The sequence below is a fragment of the Lithobates pipiens genome, unplaced genomic scaffold (assembly GCF_037356315.1).
Source record: "Lithobates pipiens isolate NorthernLeopardFrog02 unplaced genomic scaffold, aLitPip1_a1.2 Scaffold_16, whole genome shotgun sequence".
NCBI lineage: Eukaryota > Metazoa > Chordata > Amphibia > Anura > Ranidae > Lithobates > Lithobates pipiens.
Genome location: NW_027507748.1, coordinates 2,256,062 through 2,280,436, shown reverse-complemented (window position 1 = coordinate 2,280,436; position 24,375 = coordinate 2,256,062). Strand labels below are relative to the sequence as shown.

General features: G+C 53.1%; 1 protein-coding gene across 1 annotated transcript; it reads right to left on the bottom strand.

Moving 5' to 3' along the window:
• Window positions 1-22,571, bottom strand: GATD3 (glutamine amidotransferase class 1 domain containing 3). The gene is made up of 7 exons (XM_077479470.1): window positions 22,408-22,571; window positions 13,502-13,554; window positions 11,730-11,840; window positions 6,406-6,525; window positions 5,837-5,929; window positions 5,338-5,494; window positions 1-321 (listed from the first exon to the last, which is right to left on the bottom strand). The coding sequence occupies exons 1-7, from the start codon at window positions 22,510-22,512 to the stop codon at window positions 193-195; spliced, it is 768 nt and encodes a 255-aa protein (XP_077335596.1). The 5' UTR covers window positions 22,513-22,571; the 3' UTR covers window positions 1-192.
• Between the last annotated feature and the right edge of the window lie 1,804 nt (window positions 22,572-24,375).

Below are 24,375 nucleotides of genomic sequence, written 5' to 3'. Positions count from 1 at the left end.
TGTGAAGAAGAATTTATTGAAGATTAAAGTCTGATACAGAATACATTCATTTCATTGTCATGTGACCCCCCCCCCTTCGGGGAGCCTTCCACATCATGTGACCCCCCCCCCCCGGGGAGCCGTCCACGTCATGTGACCACCCCCCCGGGGAGCCGTGTGATTGGCCACGGCAGGACAGCAGTAAGGGGTTCTTCATTTTCCGGTCAGTTTGAGGATGTTGGACACCATGGATCCGATCCCATCAAATACGGTGTGCAGAGGAGCCTGACCCATGAAGGCCGGAGTGGTGACCACTTTGTGTGCCTTGTCCACGTGGACCTCGTGGGGGGAAAGAGGGTTAAGGAAAGGAAACCATGGACATATATGTGACCCCCCAACCGAGACAAAGGTGACCCTACATCCAGAACAAGGACAACCCCATATCTAGGACAAAGGTGACCCCACACACCTCGGACAAGGGACCCCCATATCTAGGACAAAGGTGACCCCACACACCTCGGACAAGGGACCCCCATATCTAGGACAAAGGTGACCCCACACACCTCAGACAAGGGACCCCCATATCTAGGACAAAGGTGACCCCACACACACACCTCAGACAAGGGACCCCCATATCTAGGACAAAGGTGACCCCACACACCTCAGACAAGGGACCCCCATATCTAGGACAAAGGTGACCCCACACACACACCTCAGACAAGGGACCCCCATATCTAGGACAAAGGTGACTCCACACACCTCAGACAAGGGACCCCCATATCTAGGACAAAGGTGACCCCACACACCTCGGACAAGGGACCCCCATATCTAGGACAAAGGTGACCCCACACACCTCAGACAAGGGACCCCCATATCTAGGACAAAGGTGACCCCACACACACACCTCAGACAAGGGACCCCCATATCTAGGACAAAGGTGACCCCACACACCTCAGACAAGGGACCCCCATATCTAGGACAAAGGTGACCCCACACACACACCTCAGACAAGGGACCCCCATATCTAGGACAAAGGTGACCCCACACACCTCAGACAAGGGACCCCCCATATCTAGGACAAAGGTGACCCCACACACACACCTCAGACAAGGGACCCCCATATCTAGGACAAAGGTGACCCCACACACCTAAGACAAGGGACCCCCCATATCTAGGACAAAGGTGACCCCACACACCTCAGACAAGGGACCCCCATATCTAGGACAAAGGTGACCCCACACACCTCAGACAAGGGACCCCCATATCTAGGACAAAGGTGACCCCACACACCTCAGACAAGGGACCCCCATATCTAGGACAAAGGTGACCCCACACACCTCAGACAAGGGACCCCCATATCTAGGACAAAGGTGACCCCACACACCTCAGACAAGGGACCCCCATATCTAGGACAAAGGTGACCCCACACACCTCAGACAAGGGACCCCCATATCTAGGACAAAGGTGACCCCACACACCTCAGACAAGGGACCCCCATATCTAGGACAAAGGTGACCCCACACACCTCAGACAAGGGACCCCCATATCTAGGACAAAGGTGACCCCACACACCTCAGACAAGGGACCCCATATCTAGGACAAAGGTGACCCCACACACCTCAGACAAAGGACCCCCATATCTAGGACAAAGGTGACCCCACACACACACCTCAGACAAGGGACCCCCATATCTAGGACAAAGGTTACCCTACATCCAGAACAAGGGACCCCCATATCTAGGACAAAGGTGACCTCCACACACCTCAGACAAGGGACCCCCATATCTAGGACAAAGGTGACCCCACACACCTCAGACAAGGGACCCCCATATCTAGGACAAAGGTGACCTCCACACACCTCAGACAAGGGACCCCCATATCTAGGACAAAGGTGACCCCACACACCTCAGACAAGGGACCCCCATATCTAGGACAAAGGTGACCCCACACACCTCAGACAAGGGACCCCCATATCTAGGACAAAGGTGACCCCACACACCTCAGACAAGGGACCCCCATATCTAGGACAAAGGTGACCCCACACACCTCAGACAAGGGACCCCCATATCTAGGACAAAGGTGACCCCACACACCTCAGACAAGGGACCCCCATATCTAGGACAAAGGTGACCCCACACACCTCAGACAAGGGACCCCCATATCTAGGACAAAGGTGACCCCACACACCTCAGACAAGGGACCCCCATATCTAGGACAAAGGTGACCCCACACACCTCAGACAAGGGACCCCCATATCTAGGACAAAGGTGACCCCACACACCTCAGACAGGGGACCCCCATATCTAGGACAAAGGTGACCCCACACACCTCAGACAAGGGACCCCCATATCTAGGACAAAGGTGACCCCACACACCTCAGACAAGGGACCCCCATATCTAGGACAAAGGTGACCCCACACACCTCAGACAAGGGACCCCCATATCTAGGACAAAGGTGACCCCACACACCTCAGACAAGGGACCCCCATATCTAGGACAAAGGTGACCCCACACACCTCAGACAAGGGACCCCCATATCTAGGACAAAGGTGACCCCACACACCTCAGACAAGGGACCCCCATATCTAGGACAAAGGTGACCCCACACACCTCAGACAAGGGACCCCCATATCTAGGACAAAAGAGCTCCATATCTAGGACAAAGGTGACCCCACACACCTCAGACAAGGGACCCCCATATCTAGGACAAAGGTGACCCCACACACCTCAGACAAGGGACCCCCATATCTAGGACAAAAGAGCTCCATATCTAGGACAAAGGTGACCTCCACACACCTCAGACAAGGGACCCCCATATCTAGGACAAAGGTGACCCCACACACCTCAGACAAGGGACCCCCATATCTAGGACAAAAGTGACGTCCACACACCTCAGACAAGGGACCCCCATATCTAGGACAAAGGTGACCCCACACACACACCTCAGACAAGGGACCCCCATATCTAGGACAAAGGTGACCCTACATCCAGAACAAGGGACCCCCATATCTAGGACAAAGGTGACCCCACACACACACCTCAGACAAGGGACCCCCATATCTAGGACAAAGGTGACCCTACATCCAGAACAAGGGACCCCCATATCTAGGACAAAGGTGACCTCCACACACCTCAGACAAGGGACCCCCATATCTAGGACAAAGGTGACCTCCACACACCTCAGACAAGGGACCCCCATATCTAGGACAAAGGTGACCTCCACACACCTCAGACAAGGGACCCCCATATCTAGGACAAAAGGTGACCTCCACACACCTCAGACAAGGGACCCCCATATCTAGGACAAAGGTGACCCCACACACCTCAGACAAGGGACCCCCATATCTAGGACAAAGGTGACCCCACACACCTCAGACAAGGGACCCCCATATCTAGGACAAAGGTGACCCCACACACCTCAGACAAGGGACCCCCATATCTAGGACAAAGGTGACCCCACACACCTCAGACAAGGGACCCCCATATCTAGGACAAAGGTGACCCCACACACCTCAGACAAGGGACCCCCATATCTAGGACAAAGGTGACCCCACACACCTCAGACAAGGGACCCCCATATCTAGGACAAAGGTGACCCCACACACCTCAGACAAGGGACCCCCATATCTAGGACAAAGGTGACCCCACACACCTCAGACAAGGGACCCCCATATCTAGGACAAAGGTGACCCCACACACCTCAGACAAGGGACCCCCATATCTAGGACAAAGGTGACCCCACACACCTCAGACAAGGGACCCCCATATCTAGGACAAAGGTGATCCCCACACACCTCAGACAAGGGACCCCCATATCTAGGACAAAGGTGACCCCACACACCTCAGACAAGGGACCCCCATATCTAGGACAAAGGTGACCCCACACACCTCAGACAAGGGACCCCCATATCTAGGACAAAGGTGACCCCACACACCTCAGACAAGGGACCCCCATATTTAGGACAAAGGTGACCCCACACACCTCAGACAAGGGACCCCCATATTTAGGACAAAGGTGATCCCCACACACCTCAGACAAGGATCCCCCATATCTAGGCTAAAGGTGACCCCACACACCTCAGACAAGGCACCCCCATATCTAGGACAAAGGTGACCCCACACACCTCAGACAAGGGACCCCCATATCTAGGACAAAGGTGACCCCACACACCTCAGACAAGGGACCCCCATATCAAGGACAAAGGTGACCCCACACACCTCAGACAAGGGACCCCCATATCTAGGACAAAGGTGACTCCACACACCTCAGACAAGGGACCCCCCATATCTAGGACAAAGGTGACCCCACACACCTCAGACAAGGCACCCCCATATCTAGGACAAAGGTGACCCCACACACCTCAGACAAGGGACCCCCATATTTAGGACAAAGGTGATCCCCACACACCTCAGACAAGGGACCCCCATATTTAGGACAAAGGTGATCCCCACACACCTCAGACAAGGGACCCCCATATTTAGGACAAAGGTGATCCCCACACACCTCAGACAAGGATCCCCCATATCTAGGCTAAAGGTGACCCCACACACCTCAGACAAGGCACCCCCATATCTAGGACAAAGGTGACCCCACACACCTCAGACAAGGGACCCCCATATCTAGGACAAAGGTGACCCCACACACCTCAGACAAGGGACCCCCATATCTAGGACAAAGGTGACCCCACACACACACCTCAGACAAGGGACCCCCATATCTAGGACAAAGGACCTCCATATCTAGGACAAAGGTGACCCCACACACCTCAGACAAGGGACCCCCATATTTAGGACAAAGGTGACCCCACACACCTCAGACAAGGGACCGCCATATCTAGGACAAAGGTGACCCCACACACCCAGGACAATATATCTGGGAACACAGTGACCCCACACCCAAGACAAAGCTGACCCTTCAGCATGGACACGGATGACCTCCAACCTCTGGGACAAAGCTGACCCTATAAAACCGGAGGAAAGATGACCTCACAGAAGCGGGACAGGGGGACCCCATACCTGGGACTCGCATGGAAGGGCCACATTCCTTCATTACACAGGCAGGCGTCCTCAGATGAACATTCCAATAACACCAAATGGAATTCCCTGCAGGTCAGATCTCAGTGCGCCCCCCAGTGGCTGCTGGACAGAACTACAACAATCTCATTGTGTGACCTCACTAGGATGACAGCTGGGAGAGGGTGCAAAGATCTCCAGGGCCTCCAATACCCCCATCGCCCTACTCCCTGGGAACCTTCTCCACCATGTTCCCTTACATATATGGATGAGGCCCATACACAGAAGGATATGTGCACTTCCCCCTCCCCCCACCTACAGATGAGGCCCATACACAGAAGGATATGTGCACCTCCTTGGCACTGTGCTTTCCTCCCATGGCTTGGATGGCTTTCGAGGTTCCACAATACGGCCATTTTCCTCCCTGTTCTTCCTCCTGTCCCACCGTCACCTCCACACCGGGGATTACCTTCGCCGCCAGGACCGGAGCGATACAGCACAGCCTGGGGAAGAGAGTGGAGGACCGCAGAGATGTCACCCACCACCATCATATCACACCCACCCCCACCACCATCATATCACACCCACCCCCACCACCACCACCATCATATCACACCCACCACCACCACCACCATCATATCACACCCACCACCACCACCACCATCATCATCATCTTATGACACCCATCATCATATGACACCCACCACCATAGGACAACCACTACCGCAACTAGGGAAGGGCCCCCAACTGACAACTCAGGGGTCTTCCTGACCTCTCATCCAATCAGTGAAAAGCTGGGCAGGAAGACCAGTGGGCGACGCCCTCTTCAGCAGCCATGCACTCACCCGATTGGCTTGTCTGCTTTCCTGAAGTCCTGGAGAACTCGCTCCACCTCACTGTGAATGCTGCACGACTCGCCATCCACCGCAAAGGAGGAGCTGAGAGAGGAAGAGGCGGGGTCAGACTGATTGGCTGGAATCCACAATATGATTGACATCTTAGAATTTGGATCACACAATGATAAAAGAGGATCGGTCACAGCTGAATAAGAAATGGACTTCTATTCCAATGAAGGTGTAAAGCGGATATATACCAGCATTACTGGGAGAAAATGCTGCTACGAGCTCCCTCCAGTGAGACCAATGCCCAGGGAGCCAATCCCTCCTTATAAACAAATCACATAACCAGAGCCGAGACCTTTAGAAATGTAAGCAGCACTGAAGGGAACCACAAGCAGCATGTCCTCCATGAAAGGCCAGTACTGCAGCCATTATTTGCTGCGGACGCATTGCCTGTGTCACATGATGGCACACATACGGGACCTCCCGACCCAGAGAAGGTCCCCCCAACACTGAGGTTTCTGAACACTCATTGATCCAGGGAGCCACGGCCATGACTTTCCTTCCATACTCACAGGTTCTTTGCTGCTCCGAAACCTCCAGGAAAGATGACTGCATCGTGATCCTTGGCGCTCAGCTTGGACAAGGCTGTGATGTCACCGCGAGCGAGCCGAGCCGATTCCACCAATACGTTCCTGCATGGACAGACAGCAGACCAATCACCTTCCAACCCCCAGTGTGAGGACACCATCTACAGACCAATCACCTTCCAACCCCCAGTGTGAGGACACCATCTACAGACCAATAATGATCCAACCCCCAGTGTGAGGACACCATCTACAGACCAATAACGATCCAACCCCCAGTGTGAGGACACCATCTACAGACCAATCCCCTTCCAACCCCCAGTGTGAGGACACCATCTACAGACCAATCACCTTCCAACCCCCAGTGTGAGGACACCATCTACAGACCAATCCCCTTCCAACCCCCAGTGTGAGGACACCATCTACAGACCAATCCCCTTCCAACCCCCAGTGTGAGGACACCATCTACAGACCAATAACGATACAACCACCAGTGTGAGGACACCAAATACAGACCAATCACCTTCCAACCCCCAGTGTGAAGACACCAACTCCAGACCAATCCCCTTCCAACCCCCAGTGTGAGGACACCATCTACAGACCAATAATGATCCAACCCCCAGTGTGAGGACACCATCTACAGACCAATCACCTTCCAACCCCCAGTGTGAGGACACCATCTACAGACCAATCCCCTTCCAACCCCCAGTGTGAGGACACCATCTACAGACCAATCACCTTCCAACCCCCAGTGTGAGGACACCATCTACAGACCAATCCCCTTCCAACCCCCAGTGTGAGGACACCATCTACAGACCAATCCCCTTCCAACCCCCAGTGTGAGGACACCATCTACAGACCAATCCCCCTCCAACCCCCAGTGTGAGGACACCATCTACAGACCAATAATGATCCAACCCCCAGTGTGAGGACACCAACTACAGACCAATAACGATCCAACCTCCAGTGTGAGGACACCATCTACAGACCAATAACGATCCAACCTCCAGTGTGAGGACACCATCTACAGACCAATAACGATCCAACCTCCAGTGTGAGGACACCATCTACAGACCAATAATGATCCAACCCCCAGTGTGAGGACACCATCTACAGACCAATCCCCTTCCAACCCCCAGTGTGAGGACACCATCTACAGACCAATCACCTTCCAACCCCCAGTGTGAGGACACCATCTACAGACCAATAATGATCCAACCCCCAGTGTGAGGACACCAAATACAGACCAATCCCCTTCCAACCCCCAGTGTGAGGACACCATCTACAGACCAATAACGATCCAACCCCCAGTGTGAGGACACCAAATACAGACCAATCCCCTTCCAACCCCCAGTGTGAGGACACCATCTACAGACCAATAACGATCCAACCCCCAGTGTGAGGACACCAAATACAGACCAATCCCCTTCCAACCCCCAGTGTGAGGACACCATCTACAGACCAATCACCTTCCAACCCCCAGTGTGAGGACACCATCTACAGACCAATAACGATCCAACCCCCAGTGTGAGGACACCAAATACAGACCAATCCCCTTCCAACCCCCAGTGTGAGGACACCATCTACAGACCAATCACCTTCCAACCCCCAGTGTGAGGACACCAACTACAGACCAATAACGATCCAACCCCCAGTGTGAGGACACCATCTACAGACCAATAATGATCCAACCCCCAGTGTGAGGACACCAAATACAGACCAATAATGATCCAACCCCCAGTGTGAGGACACCATCTACAGACCAATCCCCTTCCAACCCCCAGTGTGAGGACACCATCTACAGACCAATAACGATACAACCCCCAGTGTGAGGACACCATCTACAGACCAATCCCCTTCCAACCCCCAGTGTGAGGACACCATCTACAGACCAATCACCTTCCAACCCCCAGTGTGAGGACACCATCTACAGACCAATAACGATCCAACCCCCAGTGTGAGGACACCAAATACAGACCAATCCCCTTCCAACCCCCAGTGTGAGGACACCATCTACAGACCAATCCCCTTCCAACCCCCAGTGTGAGGACACCAAATACAGACCAATCCCCTTCCAACCCCCAGTGTGAGGACACCATCTACAGACCAATCACCTTCCAACCCCCAGTGTGAGGACACCATCTACAGACCAATAATGATCCAACCCCCAGTGTGAGGACACCATCTACAGACCAATCACCTTCCAACCCCCAGTGTGAGGACACCATCTACAGACCAATAATGATCCAACCCCCAGTGTGAGGACACCATCTACAGACCAATAACGATCCAACCCCCAGTGTGAGGACACCATCTACAGACGAATCCCCTTCCAACCCCCAGTGTGAGGACACCATCTACAGACCAATCCCCTTCCAACCCCCAGTGTGAGGACACCATCTACAGACCAATCCCCTTCCAACCCCCAGTGTGAGGACACCATCTACAGACCAATCCCCTTCCAACCCCCAGTGTGAGGACACCATCTACAGACCAATAACGATCCAACCCCCAGTGTGAGGACACCATCTACAGACCAATCACCTTCCAACCCCGTGTGAGGACACCATCTACAGACCAATCCCCTTCCAACCCCCAGTGTGAGGACACCATCTACAGACCAATAATGATCCAACCTCCAGTGTGAGGACACCAAATACAGACCAATAACGATCCAACCCCCAGTGTGAGGACACCATCTACAGACCAATCCCCTTCCAAACCCCAGTGTGAGGACACCATCTACAGACCAATCCCCTTCCAACCCCCAGTGTGAGGACACCATCTACAGACCAATAATGATCCAACCCCCAGTGTGAGGACACCATCTACAGACCAATCACCTTCCAACCCCCAGTGTGAGGACACCATCTACAGACCAATAATGATCCAACCCCCAGTGTGAGGACACCAACTACAGACCAATCCCCTTCCAACCCCCAGTGTGAGGACACCATCTACAGACCAATAATGATCCAACCCCCAGTGTGAGGACACCAACTACAGACCAATCACCTTCCAACCCCCAGTGTGAGGACACCATCTACAGACCAATAACGATCCAACCTCCAGTGTGAGGACACCATCTACAGACCAATAATGATCCAACCCCCAGTGTGAGGACACCAAATACAGACCAATCCCCTTCTAACCCCCAGTGTGAGGACACCATCTACAGACCAATCCCCTTCCAACTCCCAGTGTGAGGACACCATCTACAGACCAATCCCCTTCCAACTCCCAGTGTGAGGACACCATCTACAGACCAATAACGATACAACCCCCAGTGTGAGGACACCATCTACAGACCAATCCCCTTCCAACCCCCAGTGTGAGGACACCAAATACAGACCAATAACGATCCAACCCCCAGTGTGAGGACACCATCTACAGACCAATAACGATCCAACCCCCAGTGTGAGGACACCATCTACAGACCAATAATGATCCAACCCCCAGTGTGAGGACACCAAATACAGACCAATCCCCTTCCAACCCCCAGTGTGAGGACACCATCTACAGACCAATCCCCTTCCAACCCCCAGTGTGAGGACACCAAATACAGACCAATAACGATACAACCCCCAGTGTGAGGACACCATCTACAGACCAATCCCCTTCCAACCCCCAGTGTGAGGACACCAAATACAGACCAATAACGATACAACCCCCAGTGTGAGGACACCATCTACAGACCAATCACATTCCAACCCCCAGTGTGAGGACACCAAATACAGACCAATCCCCTTCCAACCCCCAGTGTGAGGACACCATCTACAGACCAATCACCTTCCAACCCCCAGTGTGAGGACACCATCTACAGACCAATCACCTTCCAACCCCCAGTGTGAGGACACCATCTACAGACCAATAATGATCCAACCCCCAGTGTGAGGACACCATCTACAGACCAATAACGATCCAACCCCCAGTGTGAGGACACCATCTACAGACCAATAATGATCCAACCCCCAGTGTGAGGACACCATCTACAGACCAATAACGATCCAACCCCCAGTGTGAGGACAACAAATACAGACCAATCCCCTTCCAACCCCCAGTGTGAGGACACCATCTACAGACCAATCCCCTTCCAACCCCCAGTGTGAGGACACCATCTACAGACCAATCCCCTTCCAACCCCCAGTGTGAGGACACCAAATACAGACCAATAACGATCCAACCCCCAGTGTGAGGACACCATCTACAGACCAATAACGATCCAACCTCCAGTGTGAGGACACCATCTACAGACCAATAACGATCCAACCCCCAGTGTGAGGACACCATCTACAGACCAATCACCTTCCAACCCCCAGTGTGAGGACACCAAATACAGACCAATAACGATCCAACCCCCAGTGTGAGGCCACCATCTACAGACCAATAATGATCCAACCCCCAGTGTGAGGACACCATCTACAGACCAATCCCCTTCCAACCCCCAGTGTGAGGACACCAAATACAGACCAATCCCCTTCCAACCCCCAGTGTGAGGACACCATCTACAGACCAAGAACGATCCAACCCCCAGTGTGAGGACACCATCTACAGACCAATAATGATCCAACCCCCAGTGTAAGGACACCAAATACAGACCAATCACCTTCCAACCCCCAGTGTGAGGACACCATCTACAGACCAATAACGATCCAACCCCCAGTGTGAGGACACCATCTACAGACCAATAACGATCCAACCTCCTGTGTGAGGACACCATCTACAGACCAATAACGATCCAACCCCCAGTGTGAGGACACCATCTACAGACCAATAATGATCCAACCCCCAGTGTGAGGACACCATCTACAGACCAATCCCCTTCCAACCCCCAGTGTGAGGACACCATCTACAGACCAATCCCCTTCCAACCCCCAGTGTGAGGACACCAAATACAGACCAATCCCCTTCCAACCCCCAGTGTGAGGACACCAAATACAGACCAATCACCTTCCAACCCCCAGTGTGAGGACACCATCTACAGACCAATCCCCTTCCAACCCCCAGTGTGAGGACACCATCTACAGACCAATCCCCTTCCAACCCCCAGTGTGAGGACACCATCTACAGACCAATCCCCCTCCAACCCCCAGTGTGAGGACACCATCTACAGACCAATAATGATCCAACCCCCAGTGTGAGGACACCATCTACAGACCAATCACCTTCCAACCCCCAGTGTGAGGACACCATCTACAGACCAATAATGATCCAACCCCCAGTGTGAGGACACCATCTACAGACCAATCCCCTTCCAACCCCCAGTGTGAGGACACCATCTACAGGACTATGGAAGAAGAGGACTCGCCCACCTGTTCTCCTGGCTGGGCTGCCCCTTGCTGTGATCGATGACGTGCATCTGAGGGATGTCTGGGGCAAACATCTTCACTTCGGCCCCCTGGCGGCTCAGGTGGACAAGAATACTGAGGAGAGAAAAGATAGCAGGGGGGTGGGGTCAGAGGTCAAACAGAAAGAGGAAATGTCAAAGGTCTGTAGGAATGGAGAAGCAGAGAGGTCACAGGTCAATGAAGGACAAGGTGATGGCACCATCAATGAGCAGGACATGTCCCTCACCCATCACACCAAGGGTGAGAATTAGGTTCCGGGTGCGGACACTGGAGGAGTTTGGATAAAGGCCTATAAAAGAAGAAGTAAATAGGGCAGTGAGGAAATGTCTAAGACAGCGTTTCTCAACTCCAGTCCTCAAGGCGCCCCAACAGGTCAGGTTTTCAGGATTTCCCACAGCAGAAAACGGCTGTGGTAATTACTAAGGCAGTGAACCCGATCAAATCACCTGTGCAAAATAATGGAAAGCCTGAAAACATGACCTGTTGGGGCGCCTTGAGGACTGGAGTTGAGAAACACTGTTCTAAGACAACGATGAAGGAAGAGAGTCACAAAATCAGAGACAGATGGAGTTTGGGTCAAGGCCAGTAAGGTTTGGGAGGGGAGTCGTGGTGAACTCCACCAAACAAAAGATGGGGAGGCGAGGATCTGTTTTAGAAACCATTTTGAAGAAAAGACGGGGTGAAGACACAGGTGTTAGAAGATTGGGAGAAAAGGACCCGTCTCCGTTCATAGAAAAAGGAGGGGGCAGAGGGCCCTTTATGTGGGAGGTGGAAGGTGAGGATCTGTCTTAAGTTGGAGGTCTAGATAAAGGGCCCAGTGTGGGGGAGGTGGAGGGTGAGGACCTACCTCAAGTTGGAGGTCTAGATAAAGGGCCCTTTATGTGGGAGTTGGAAGGTGAGGACCTGTCTCGGGTTGGAGGTCTAGATAAAGGGTCCAGTGTGGGGGAGGTGGATGGTGAGGATCTATCTCAAGTTGGAGGTCTAGATAAAGGGTCCAGTGTGGGGGGAGGACCTGCCTCAGGTTGGAGGTCTAGATAAAGGGTCCAGTGTGGGGGAGGACCTGTCTCAGGTTGGAGGTCTAGATAAAGGGTCCAGTGTGGGGGGAGGACCTGTCTCAGGTTGGAGGTCTAGATAAAGGGCCCAGTGTGGGGGAGGTGGAGGGTGAGGACCTACCTCAAGTTGGAGGTCTAGATAAAGGGTCCAGTGTGGGGGGAGGACCTGTCTCAGGTTGGAGGTCTAGATAAAGGGCCCAGTGTGGGGGAGGTGGAGGGTGAGGACCTACCTCAAGTTGGAGGTCTAGATAAAGGGTCCAGTGTGGGGGAGGTGGAGGGTGAGGACCTACCTCAAGTTGGAGGTCTAGATAAAGGGCCCAGTGTGGGGGAGGTGGAGGGTGAGGACCTACCTCAGGTTGGAGGGGTAGAGAGAAGTCCCTGTGGGTGTAGGAGGTGGGAGGGTGAGGATATGATATATAGACAGGCTCCATTTTGTATAGGGGATGGAGGGTGATACTTGGATAGTAAGTGAGGGTCAGAAAGGAGGTACATAGGGCAGTCAGGAAGGTGCACGGGGCAGATAGTTGGTAATGAGGTCAGTCTGTAGAGAAAGGTGCACAGGGCAGATAGTCGGTAAAGGTGCACAGGGCAGATAGTCGGTGAAGGTGCACAGGGCAGATAGTCGGTGAAGGTGCACAGGGCAGATAGTCGGTGAAGGTGCACGGGGCAGATGGTTGAACTTACGCTGAGGCCTCGTGGATTTCTGTCCCATCATAAACTCCACAGCCGGACAGAACCTGCAGATAGGAGAGACGTGATGTCAGATGAGAACAATGCTGGAGGAGGACGGGGGGGGGGGGGGGGGGGCAGTCTGGACTAGGGGGGCACCATACCCTGAAGAAGGTCCCTACTCCTGACCCCACCTACTTATCGCACCAACCCCATGTGTTACCTTTCAGTGTCTGAGGGTCAGCTGACTGTTGGCCCTCCTAGTTCCTAGCAGATCCCCAATCTTTGTGGCACTATAAGGAATATTTCAGTGGCGGAGACGAGACAGAACTTAGAGATCGTGTGGATAGAAGACCAACTGGAAACCTTGAAATCTGGGAGACAGTTCCTTGATGGTGTAAAGAGAGATGAAGTAGAGCGCACCTTGTCAGGAAAATGGGGACCAGGTCCTAGGGACCACAGGCTAGAATGACAGTCGGTGACGGAGGAGAGACAATTGCAGGCGGAACCTCTTCCAGGCAATGGAGGAAATTTCCTTTTGGTGAACTTCAGCCAGACAGAGGGATGGAGGAACGATGTCCTAGTTGGGGTGAAAGAAGCCCTCAGAGAAGAAAGAAGTCCTCCGGAGAAGAAAGAAGTCCTCCGGAGAAGAAAGAAGTCCTCCGGAGAAGAAAGAAGTCCTCAGCCTCCACACCCCCAATAAACCCGTGCAGAACCAGGAAGGGTTTAGTGCAGACCCTGGTCTCAGGGGTGACGGCTACAAGTCATATCACTTCGTAGAGAGAAAAAGTCTCTCATGAGATCAAACCAAGGTCTTCAGAAGTGCAGAGAACCAGATTCAGGTCTCCTGGAGTCACGGGGACATGGATGGAGGGGGGGGGGGGGGGTTGGGGGGGCTACATTGCACACCCCCCTGTACAAAGGTCCTAATCAAAGAGGGAGAGACCAACAGTCCCTGAAACAAAATAGACAGAAATCCCGACCCAGAATAGAGCCGAGAGCCAGATACCGGACCAGCCCCAGCTGGAGAAGATCCCGGGTGGACCTCCTGGCACTCACATGACGGGTCCTCCATGTTGGGTTCTAGACCTTGTGGGAAGAAGACTTCCTAGTCTTGAGCATTGTAGGAAAGGGATTGTCCCCCGGTGCAGCTCCTGCGGTGGAAGAACCATGGATAGAAGAAAGACTCCCCATGTGAGGTAGGTCCTCCGTGTCTGAAGAGACGTCCTACAGGTAGAGGACCTCCTACCCTTCATCATTGTAGGAGAGGATTCATCTCTGAGAAGCTCCAGTGGTGGAACCCCCAAGACTCGCAACATGTTAAGTATGTCCTCCATGTCTGATATTAGACCTCGCAGGAAGTGGTCTTCCTAGTCCACTACTCGTGGCCTGTAGGAGAGGATTAATCCCAGGGACGGAACCCCAGAGATTCACCACATAATCCATATCCTCTAATAGACCTTGCCGGATGTAGACGTCCTAGTCTAGTACTGGAAGTGAAGCCGGGTCCTAGTCTAGTACTGGAAGTGAAGCCGGGTCCTAGTCTAGTACTGGAAGTGAAGTTGGGTCCTAGTCTAGTACTGGAAGTGAAGCCGGGTCCTAGTCTAGTACTGGAAGTGAAGCCGGGTCCTAGTCTAGTACTGGAAGTGAAGCCGGGTCATAGTCTAGTACTGGAAGTGAAGTTGGGTCCTAGTCTAGTACTGGAAGTGAAGCCGGGTCATAGTCTAGTACTGGAAGTGAAGTTGGGTCCTAGTCTAGTACTGGAAGTGAAGCCGGGTCCTAGTCTAGTACTGGAAGTGAAGCCGGGTCCTAGTCTAGTACTGGAAGTGAAGTTGGGTCCTAGTCTAGTACTGGAAGTGAAGTTGGGTCCTAGTCTAGTACTGGAAGTGAAGTTGGGTCCTAGTCTAGTACTGGAAGTGAAGTTGGGTCCTAGTCTAGTACTGGAAGTGAAGCCGGGTCCTAGTCTAGTACTGGAAGTGAAGTTGGGTCCTAGTCTAGTACTGGAAGTGAAGCCGGGTCCTAGTCTAGTACTGGAAGTGAAGTTGGGTCCTAGTCTAGTACTGGAAGTGAAGTTGGGTCCTAGTCTAGTACTGGAAGTGAAGTTGGGTCCTAGTCTAGTACTGGAAGTGAAGCCGGGTCCTAGTCTAGTACTGGAAGTGAAGCCGGGTCTTAGTCTAGTACTGGAAGTGAAGCCGGGTCCTAGTCTAGTACTGGAAGTGAAGTTGGGTCCTAGTCTAGTACTGGAAGTGAAGCCGGGTCCTAGTCTAGTACTGGAAGTGAAGTTGGGTCCTAGTCTAGTACTGGAAGTGAAGCCGGGTCCTAGTCTAGTACTGGAAGTGAAGTTGGGTCCTAGTCTAGTACTGGAAGTGAAGCCGGGTCCTAGTCTAGTACTGGAAGTGAAGCCGGGTCCTAGTCTAGTACTGGAAGTGAAGCCGGGTCCTAGTCTAGTACTGGAAGTGAAGCCGGGTCCTAGTCTAGTACTGGAAGTGAAGCCGGGTCCTAGTCTAGTACTGGAAGTGAAGCCGGGTCCTAGTCTAGTACTGGAAGTGAAGCCGGGTCCTAGTCTAGTACTGGAAGTGAAGCCGGGTCCTAGTCTAGTACTGGAAGTGAAGCCGGGTCATAGTCTAGTACTGGAAGTGAAGCCGGGTCCTAGTCTAGTACTGGAAGTGAAGCCGGGTCCTAGTCTAGTACTGGAAGTGAAGCCGGGTCCTAGTCTAGTACTGGAAGTGAAGCCGGGTCCTAGTCTAGTACTGGAAGTGAAGCCGGGTCCTAGTCTAGTACTGGAAGTGAAGCCGGGTCCTAGTCTAGTACTGGAAGTGAAGCCGGGTCCTAGTCTAGTACTGGAAGTGAAGCCGGGTCCTAGTCTAGTACTGGAAGTGAAGCCGGGTCCTAGTCTAGTACTGGAAGTGAAGCCGGGTCCTAGTCTAGTACTGGAAGTGAAGCTGGGTCCTAGTCTAGTACTGGAAGTGAAGCCGGGTCCTAGTCTAGTACTGGAAGTGAAGCCGGGTCCTAGTCTAGTACTGGAAGTGAAGTCGGGTCCCACATGAAGCTCCTGGGGTGAAATCCCTGAGACTGAATGTAAAGTGTCCTCCATGTCTGATGGATCCTACAGGAAGTGGACTTCCAAGCCTTGATCATTGTAGGAGAATTGGGGTCTCATGTGAAGTTCCTGGGGTGGAATCTCTGAGGATGAGAAGTATGTCCTCCATGTCAGATTATAGACTTGGGGGGGGGGAAGGAGACTTCCTAGCCTCGGCACTGTAGGAGAGGATTCATCCCATGGAGAAGCTCTAGGGGTGGAAAATGTCCCCATCCCTCACAATCCGGGCCTCCTCAGCCATGGAATCAGAGACTCGGGGATGTCCCTCACAATCCGGGCCTCCTCAGCCATGGAATCAGAGACTCGGGGATGTCCCTCACAATCCGGGCCTCCCCAGCCATGGAATCAGAGACTCGGGGATGTCCCTCACAATCCGGGCCTCCCCAGCCATGGAATCAGAGACTCGGGGATGTCCCTCACAATCCGGGCCTCCTCAGCCATGGAATCAGAGACTCGGGGATATCCCCCACAATCCGGGCCTCCCCAGCCATGGAATCAGAGACTCGGGGATGTCCCTCACAATCCGGGCCTCCCCAGCCATGGAATCAGAGACTCGGGGATGTCCCTCACAATCCGGGCCTCCCCAGCCATGGAATCAGAGACTCGGGGATGTCCCTCACAATCCGGGCCTCCTCAGCCATGGAATCAGACTCGGGGATATCCCCCACAATCCGGGCCTCCCCAGCCATGGAATCAGAGACTCGGGGATGTCCCCCACAATCTGGGCCTCCTCAGACATGGAATCAGAGACTCGGGGATGTCCCTCACAATCCGGGCCTCCCCAGCCATGGAATCATACTCAGGGATGTCCCCCACAATCTGGGCCTCCTCAGCCATGGAATCAGACTCAGGGATGTCCCCCACAATCCGGGCCTCCCCAGCCATGGAATCAGACTCAGGGATGTCCCCCACAATCCGGGCCTCCTCAGCCATGGAATCAGAGACTCGGGGATGTCCCTCACAATCCGGGCCTCCCCAGCCATGGAATCAGAGACTCGGGGATGTCCCTCACAATCCGGGCCTCCTCAGCCATGGAATCAGACTCGGGGATATCCCCCACAATCCGGGCCTCCCCAGCCATGGAATCAGAGACTCGGGGATGTCCCCCACAATCTGGGCCTCCTCAGACATGGAATCAGAGACTCGGGGATGTCCCTCACAATCCGGGCCTCCCCAGCCATGGAATCATACTCAGGGATGTCCCCCACAATCTGGGCCTCCTCAGCCATGGAATCAGACTCAGGGATGTCCCCCACAATCCGGGCCTCCCCAGCCATGGAATCAGACTCAGGGATGTCCCCCACAATCCGGGCCTCCCCAGCCATGGAATCAGAGACTCGGGGATGTCCCTCACAATCCGGGCCTCCTCAGCCATGGAATCAGAGACTCGGGGATGTCCCTCACAATCCGGGCCTCCCCAGCCATGGAATCAGAGACTCGGGGATGTCCCCCACAATCTGGGCCTCCTCAGACATGGAATCAGAGACTCGGGGATGTCCCCCATAATCCGGGCCTCCCCAGCCATGGAATCAGACTCAGGGATGTCCCTCACAATCCGGGCCTCCCCAGCCATGGAATCAGAGACTCGGGGATATCCCCCACAATCCGGGCCTCCTCAGACATGGAATCAGAGACTCGGGGATGTCCCTCACAATCCGGGCCTCCTCAGCCATGGAATCAGACTCGGGGATATCCCCCACAATCCGGGCCTCCCCAGCCATGGAATCAGAGACTCTGGGATGTCCTTCACAATCCGGGCCTCCCCAGCCATGGAATCAGAGACTCGGGGATATCCCCCACAATCCGGGCCTCCCCAGCCATGGAATCAGAGACTCGGGGATGTCCCTCACAATCCGGGCCTCCCCAGCCATGGAATCAGAGACTCGGGGATGTCCCTCACAATCCGGGCCTCCCCAGCCATGGAATCAGAGACTCGGGGATGTCCCTCACGATCCGGGCCTCCCCAGCCATGGAATCAGACTCGGGGATATCCCCCACAATCCGGGCCTCCCCAGCCATGGAATCAGAGACTCGGGGATGTCCCTCACAATCCGGGCCTCCCCAGCCATGGAATCAGAGACTCGGGGATGTCCCTCACGATCCGGGCCTCCTCAGCCATGGAATCAGACTCGGGGATGTCCCTCACAATCTGGGCCTCCTCAGCCATGGAATCAGAGACTCGGGGATATCCCCCACAATCCGGGCCTCCCCAGCCATGGAATCAGAGACTCGGGGATGTCCCTCACGATCCGGGCCTCCCCAGCCATGGAATCAGAGACTCGGGGATGTCCCTCACAATCCGGGCCTCCCCAGCCATGGAATCAGAGACTCGGGGATGTCCCTCACGATCCGGGCCTCCCCAGCCATGGAATCAGAGACTCGGGGATGTCCCTCACAATCCGGGCCTCCCCAGCCATGGTGAACCGGTCCCTGGGACAGAAGATCTGCCCCGTCTCATAGAGACCACTCCGAGCCCAACAAGAAGAGGAGACATCAGAGCCGAGGAGAAGTCCGTCCCCCGAGGACACGCCAGGAGTGGGCGGGGTTTATCTAGATATCATGGTCTGCCGGTGTGTCCCCTCCCCCTCCTACATGCTATTAAGTGGGTGGAGCTCCCTGCAGGTCATGCATTGATATATATAGCCTATAGGGGGAGATCAGACAGTCCATATTGCAGGATGTTATATACAGTCTATAGGGGGAGATCAGACAGTCCATATTGCAGGATATTATATACAGTCTATAGGGGGAGATCAGACAGTCCATATTGGATGATATTATATACAGTCTATAGGGGGAGATCAGACAGTCCATATTGCAGTATATTATATACATTCTATAGGGGAGATCAGACAGTCCATATTGCAGGATATTATATACAGTCTATAGGGTGAGATCAGACAGTCCATATTGCAGGATATTATATGCATTCTATAGGGGGAGATCAGACAGTCCATATTGCAGGATGATATATACAGTCTATAGGGGGAGATCAGACAGTCCATATTGCAGGATATTATATACATTCTATAGGGGGAGATCAGACAGTCCATATTGCAGGATATTATATACAGTCTATAGGGGGAGATCAGACAGTCCATATTGCAGGATATTATATACATTCTATAGGGGGAGATCAGACAGTCCATATTGCAGGATATTATATACAGTCTATGGGGGGAGATCAGACAGTCCATATTGCAGGATGATATATACAGTCTATGGGGGGAGATCAGACAGTCCATATTGCAGGATGTTATATACATTCTATAGGGGGAGATCAGACAGTCCATATTGCAGGATATTATATACAGTCTATAGGGGGAGATCAGACAGTCCATATTGCAGGATATTATATACATTCTATAGGGGGAGATCAGACAGTCCATATTGCAGGATATTATATACAGTCTATAGGGGGAGATCAGACAGTCCATATTGCAGTATATTATATACATTCTATAGGGGGAGATCAGACAGTCCATATTGCAGGATATTATATACAGTCTATGGGGGGAGATCAGACAGTCCATATTGCAGGATATTATATACAGTCTATAGGGGGAGATCAGACAGTCCATATTGCAGGATATTATATACAGTCTATAGGGGGAGATCAGACAGTCCATATTGCAGGATGTTATATACATTCTATAGGGGGAGATCAGACAGTCCATATTGCAGGATATTATATACAGTCTATGGGGGGAGATCAGACAGTCCATATTGCAGGATGATATATACAGTCTATGGGGGGAGATCAGACAGTCCATATTGCAGGATGTTATATACATTCTATAGGGGGAGATCAGACAGTCCATATTGCAGGATATTATATACAGTCTATAGGGGGAGATCAGACAGTCCATATTGCAGGATATTATATACAGTCTATAGGGGGAGATCAGACAGTCCATATTGCAGGATGTTATATACATTCTATAGGGGGAGATCAGACAGTCCATATTGCAGGATATTATATACATTCTATAGGGGGAGATCAGACAGTCCATATTGCAGGATATTATATACATTCTATAGGGGAGATCAGACAGTCCATATTGCAGGATGTTATATACATTCTATAGGGGGAGATCAGACAGTCCATATTGCAGGATATTATATGCATTCTATAGGGGGAGATCAGACAGTCCATATTGCAGGATGTTATATACATTCTATAGGGGGATATCAGACAGTCCATATTGCAGGATATTATATACATTCTATAGGGGGAGATCAGACAGTCCATATTGCAGGATATTATATACAGTCTATAGGGGGAGATCAGACAGTCCATATTGCAGGATGTTATATACAGTCTATGGGGGGAGATCAGACAGTCCATATTGCAGGATATTATATACAGTCTATGGGGGGAGATCAGACAGTCCATATTGCAGGATATTATATACAGTCTATAGGGGGAGATCAGACAGTCCATATTGCAGGATATTATATACAGTCTATGGGGGGAGATCAGACAGTCCATATTGCAGGATATTATATACAGTCTATGGGGGGAGATCAGACAGTCCATATTGCAGGATATTATATACAGTCTATAGGGGGAGATCAGACAGTCCATATTGCAGGATGTTATATACAGTCTATGGGGGGAGATCAGACAGTCCATATTGCAGGATATTATATACATTCTATAGGGGAGATCAGACAGTCCATATTGCAGGATATTATATACAGTCTATAGGGTGAGATCAGACAGTCCATATTGCAGGATATTATATACAGTCTATGGGGGGAGATCAGACAGTCCATATTGCAGGATGTTATATACATTCTATAGGGGGATATCAGACAGTCCATATTGCAGGATGTTATATACAGTCTATAGGGGGAGATCAGACAGTCCATATTGCAGGATATTATATACAGTCTATGGGGGGGATATCAGACAGTCCATATTGCAGGATATTATATACAGTCTATAGGGGGAGATCAGACAGTCCATATTGCAGGATATTATATACAGTCTATGGGGGGAGATCAGACAGTCCATATTGCAGGATGTTATATACATTCTATAGGGGGAGATCAGACAGTCCATATTGCAGGATGTTATATACATTCTATAGGGGGAGATCAGACAGTCCATATTGCAGGATATTATATACATTCTATAGGGGAGATCAGACAGTCCATATTGCAGGATATTATATACAGTCTATGGGGGGAGATCAGACAGTCCATATTGCAGGATATTATATACAGTCTATAGGGGGAGATCAGACAGTCCATATTGCAGGATGTTATATACAGTCTATGGGGGGAGATCAGACAGTCCATATTGCAGGATATTATATACAGTCTATAGGGGGAGATCAGACAGTCCATATTGCAGGATATTATATACATTCTATAGGGGGAGATCAGACAGTCCATATTGCAGGATATTATATACAGTCTATAGGGGGAGATCAGACAGTCCATATTGCAGGATATTATATACAGTCTATAGGGGGAGATCAGACAGTCCATATTGCAGGATGTTATATACAGTCTATGGGGGGGAGATCAGACAGTCCATATTGCAGGATATTATATACATTCTATAGGGGAGATCAGACAGTCCATATTGCAGGATATTATATACAGTCTATAGGGTGAGATCAGACAGTCCATATTGCAGGATATTATATACAGTCTATGGGGGGAGATCAGACAGTCCATATTGCAGGATATTATATACATTCTATAGGGGAGATCAGACAGTCCATATTGCAGGATATTATATGCAGTCTATGGGGGGAGATCAGACAGTCCATATTGCAGGATGTTATACACAGTGGGGGATACAGACCACGGCCACCCTGGCGGAGGGGTTTCCCGGGCTGGTATGGAGGGGTCGGGGGGTCCCCACAAGGGGGAGGAGCCTCCTGGAGCACCGGACAGCGAGCGCCGCCATCACCTCCTTTTCACCTTCACTGACCGCCGCCAGAGGGCGCTCCTGTCTATACAGTGCGGACCCCGCCCCATGAACATCACACCACGCCCCCTCCTCAGCTCTTCTCCCCGGTAGAGGCACCGCTACATCATACAGTTCTGACCCCGCCCTTCACCGCCATGTTTGCGTGGACCGTGCTTCTTATGCTGTACTACGAGGCTACGACAGTATGGCGGACTCCTCAACCTGACAGGGGACACCTGATAAACACACCCCCCGGAGTGATGTCTCCACCCCCTTCCCCAGCAGGGGGCGCTGCTGCTGCTGCAGAATCCAATATACTTCACCCCAAACATCGCTCCGCCTCCTCCAGCACAACACTATAGCTCCGCCCACTGCTCTTCCCGCCAGTTTTCCTGTCAGCATCCAAGATGGCGGTTGCAGGGAGGATGGGGACCCGCCATGGGGTGTGGGGGAGGGGAATACATTGTCATCAGGACTTCTCCTGATAGGAGGAGGGTGAGAGCCCCTGACAGGTGTCCCCATTGGACTATTTTCCTTCATTTCCTGTCCCATTCCCAGAACAGGAAGTGAGAGGAAACCCCTGAGTGTCCCCGGTCACAGATTCTCCTCACTTCCTGTCCTGTGGCCCCAACAGGAAAGAAGAAAATCCCTGGAAGGGACTGGTGTCCCCATCGGAAGAATTCCCCTTTATTCCTGTTTATAAATTTGGCGGAACCTGAGAGGAAATCCTCCTGATTGTCTCCGGATCCGGTGTCCCCAAAGATCTCCTCTTCCCAGGAAATCCCTCCACAGAGATGGAATCCCGGGGTGTCCCCATTGCGACATCTCTCCATTTCCTGCAGTGGGGTCCCCGGCTCCCTTCCGTGTATGGGGGGAGGATCAGAGGGCCGTGGGGACCCCGGCTCCCTACTGTGTATGGGGGAGGATTGGAGGGCGGTGGGGTCCCCGGCCCTCTTCCGTGTATGGGGGGATCGGAGGGCGGTGGGGTCCCCGGCTCCCTTCCGTGTATGGGGGGATCGGAGGGCCGTGGGGACCCCGGCTCCCTTCCGTGTATGGGGGGATCGGAGGGCGGTGGGGTCCCCGGCTCCCTTCCATGTATGGGGGAGGATCGGAGGGCGGTGGGGTCCCCGGCTCCCTTCCGTGTATGGGGGGGATCGGAGGGCCGTGGGGACCCCGGCTCCCTTCCGTGTATGGGGGGATCGGAGGGCGGTGGGGTCCCCGGCTCCCTTCCATGTATGGGGGAGGATCGGAGGGCGGTGGGGTCCCCGGCTCCCTTCCGTGTATGGGGGAGGATCGGAGGGCGGTGGGGTCCCCGGCTCCCTTCCGTGTATGGGGGGGATCGGAGGGCGGTGGGGTCCCCGGCTCCCTTCCGTGTATGGGGGGGATCGGAGGGCCGTGGGGACCCCGGCTCCCTTCCGTGTATGGGGGAGGATCGGAGGGCGGTGGGGTCCCCGGCTCCCTTCCGTGTATGGGGGGGATCGGAGGGCGGTGGGGTCCCCGGCTCCCTTCCATGTATGGGGGAGGATCGGAGGGCGGTGGGGTCCCCGGCTCCCTTCCGTGTATGGGGGGGATCGGAGGGCGGTGGGGTCCCCGGCTCCCTTCCATGTATGGGGGAGGATCGGAGGGCGGTGGGGTCCCCGGCTCCCTTCCGTGTATGGGGGGGATCGGAGGGCCGTGGGGACCCCGGCTCCCTTCCGTGTATGGGGGGATCGGAGGGCGGTGGGGTCCCCGGCTCCCTTCCATGTATGGGGGAGGATCGGAGGGCGGTGGGGTCCCCGGCTCCCTTCCGTGTATGGGGGAGGATCGGAGGGCGGTGGGGTCCCCGGCTCCCTTCCGTGTATGGGGGGGATCGGAGGGCGG

Coding starts and splice junctions, on each gene's coding strand:
- GATD3 (XM_077479470.1), bottom strand. CDS start 22,512: ATGGCGGCGCTCGCTGTCCGGTGCTCCAGGAGGCTCCTCCCCCTTGTG. Junction 13,555..22,407: donor CCTCCGCCAGGGTGGCCGTG/GTCTGTATCCCC, acceptor TCCTATCTGCAG/GTTCTGTCCGGCTGTGGAGT. Junction 11,841..13,501: donor GAAATCCACGAGGCCTCAGC/GTAAGTTCAACC, acceptor TTCTCTCCTCAG/TATTCTTGTCCACCTGAGCC.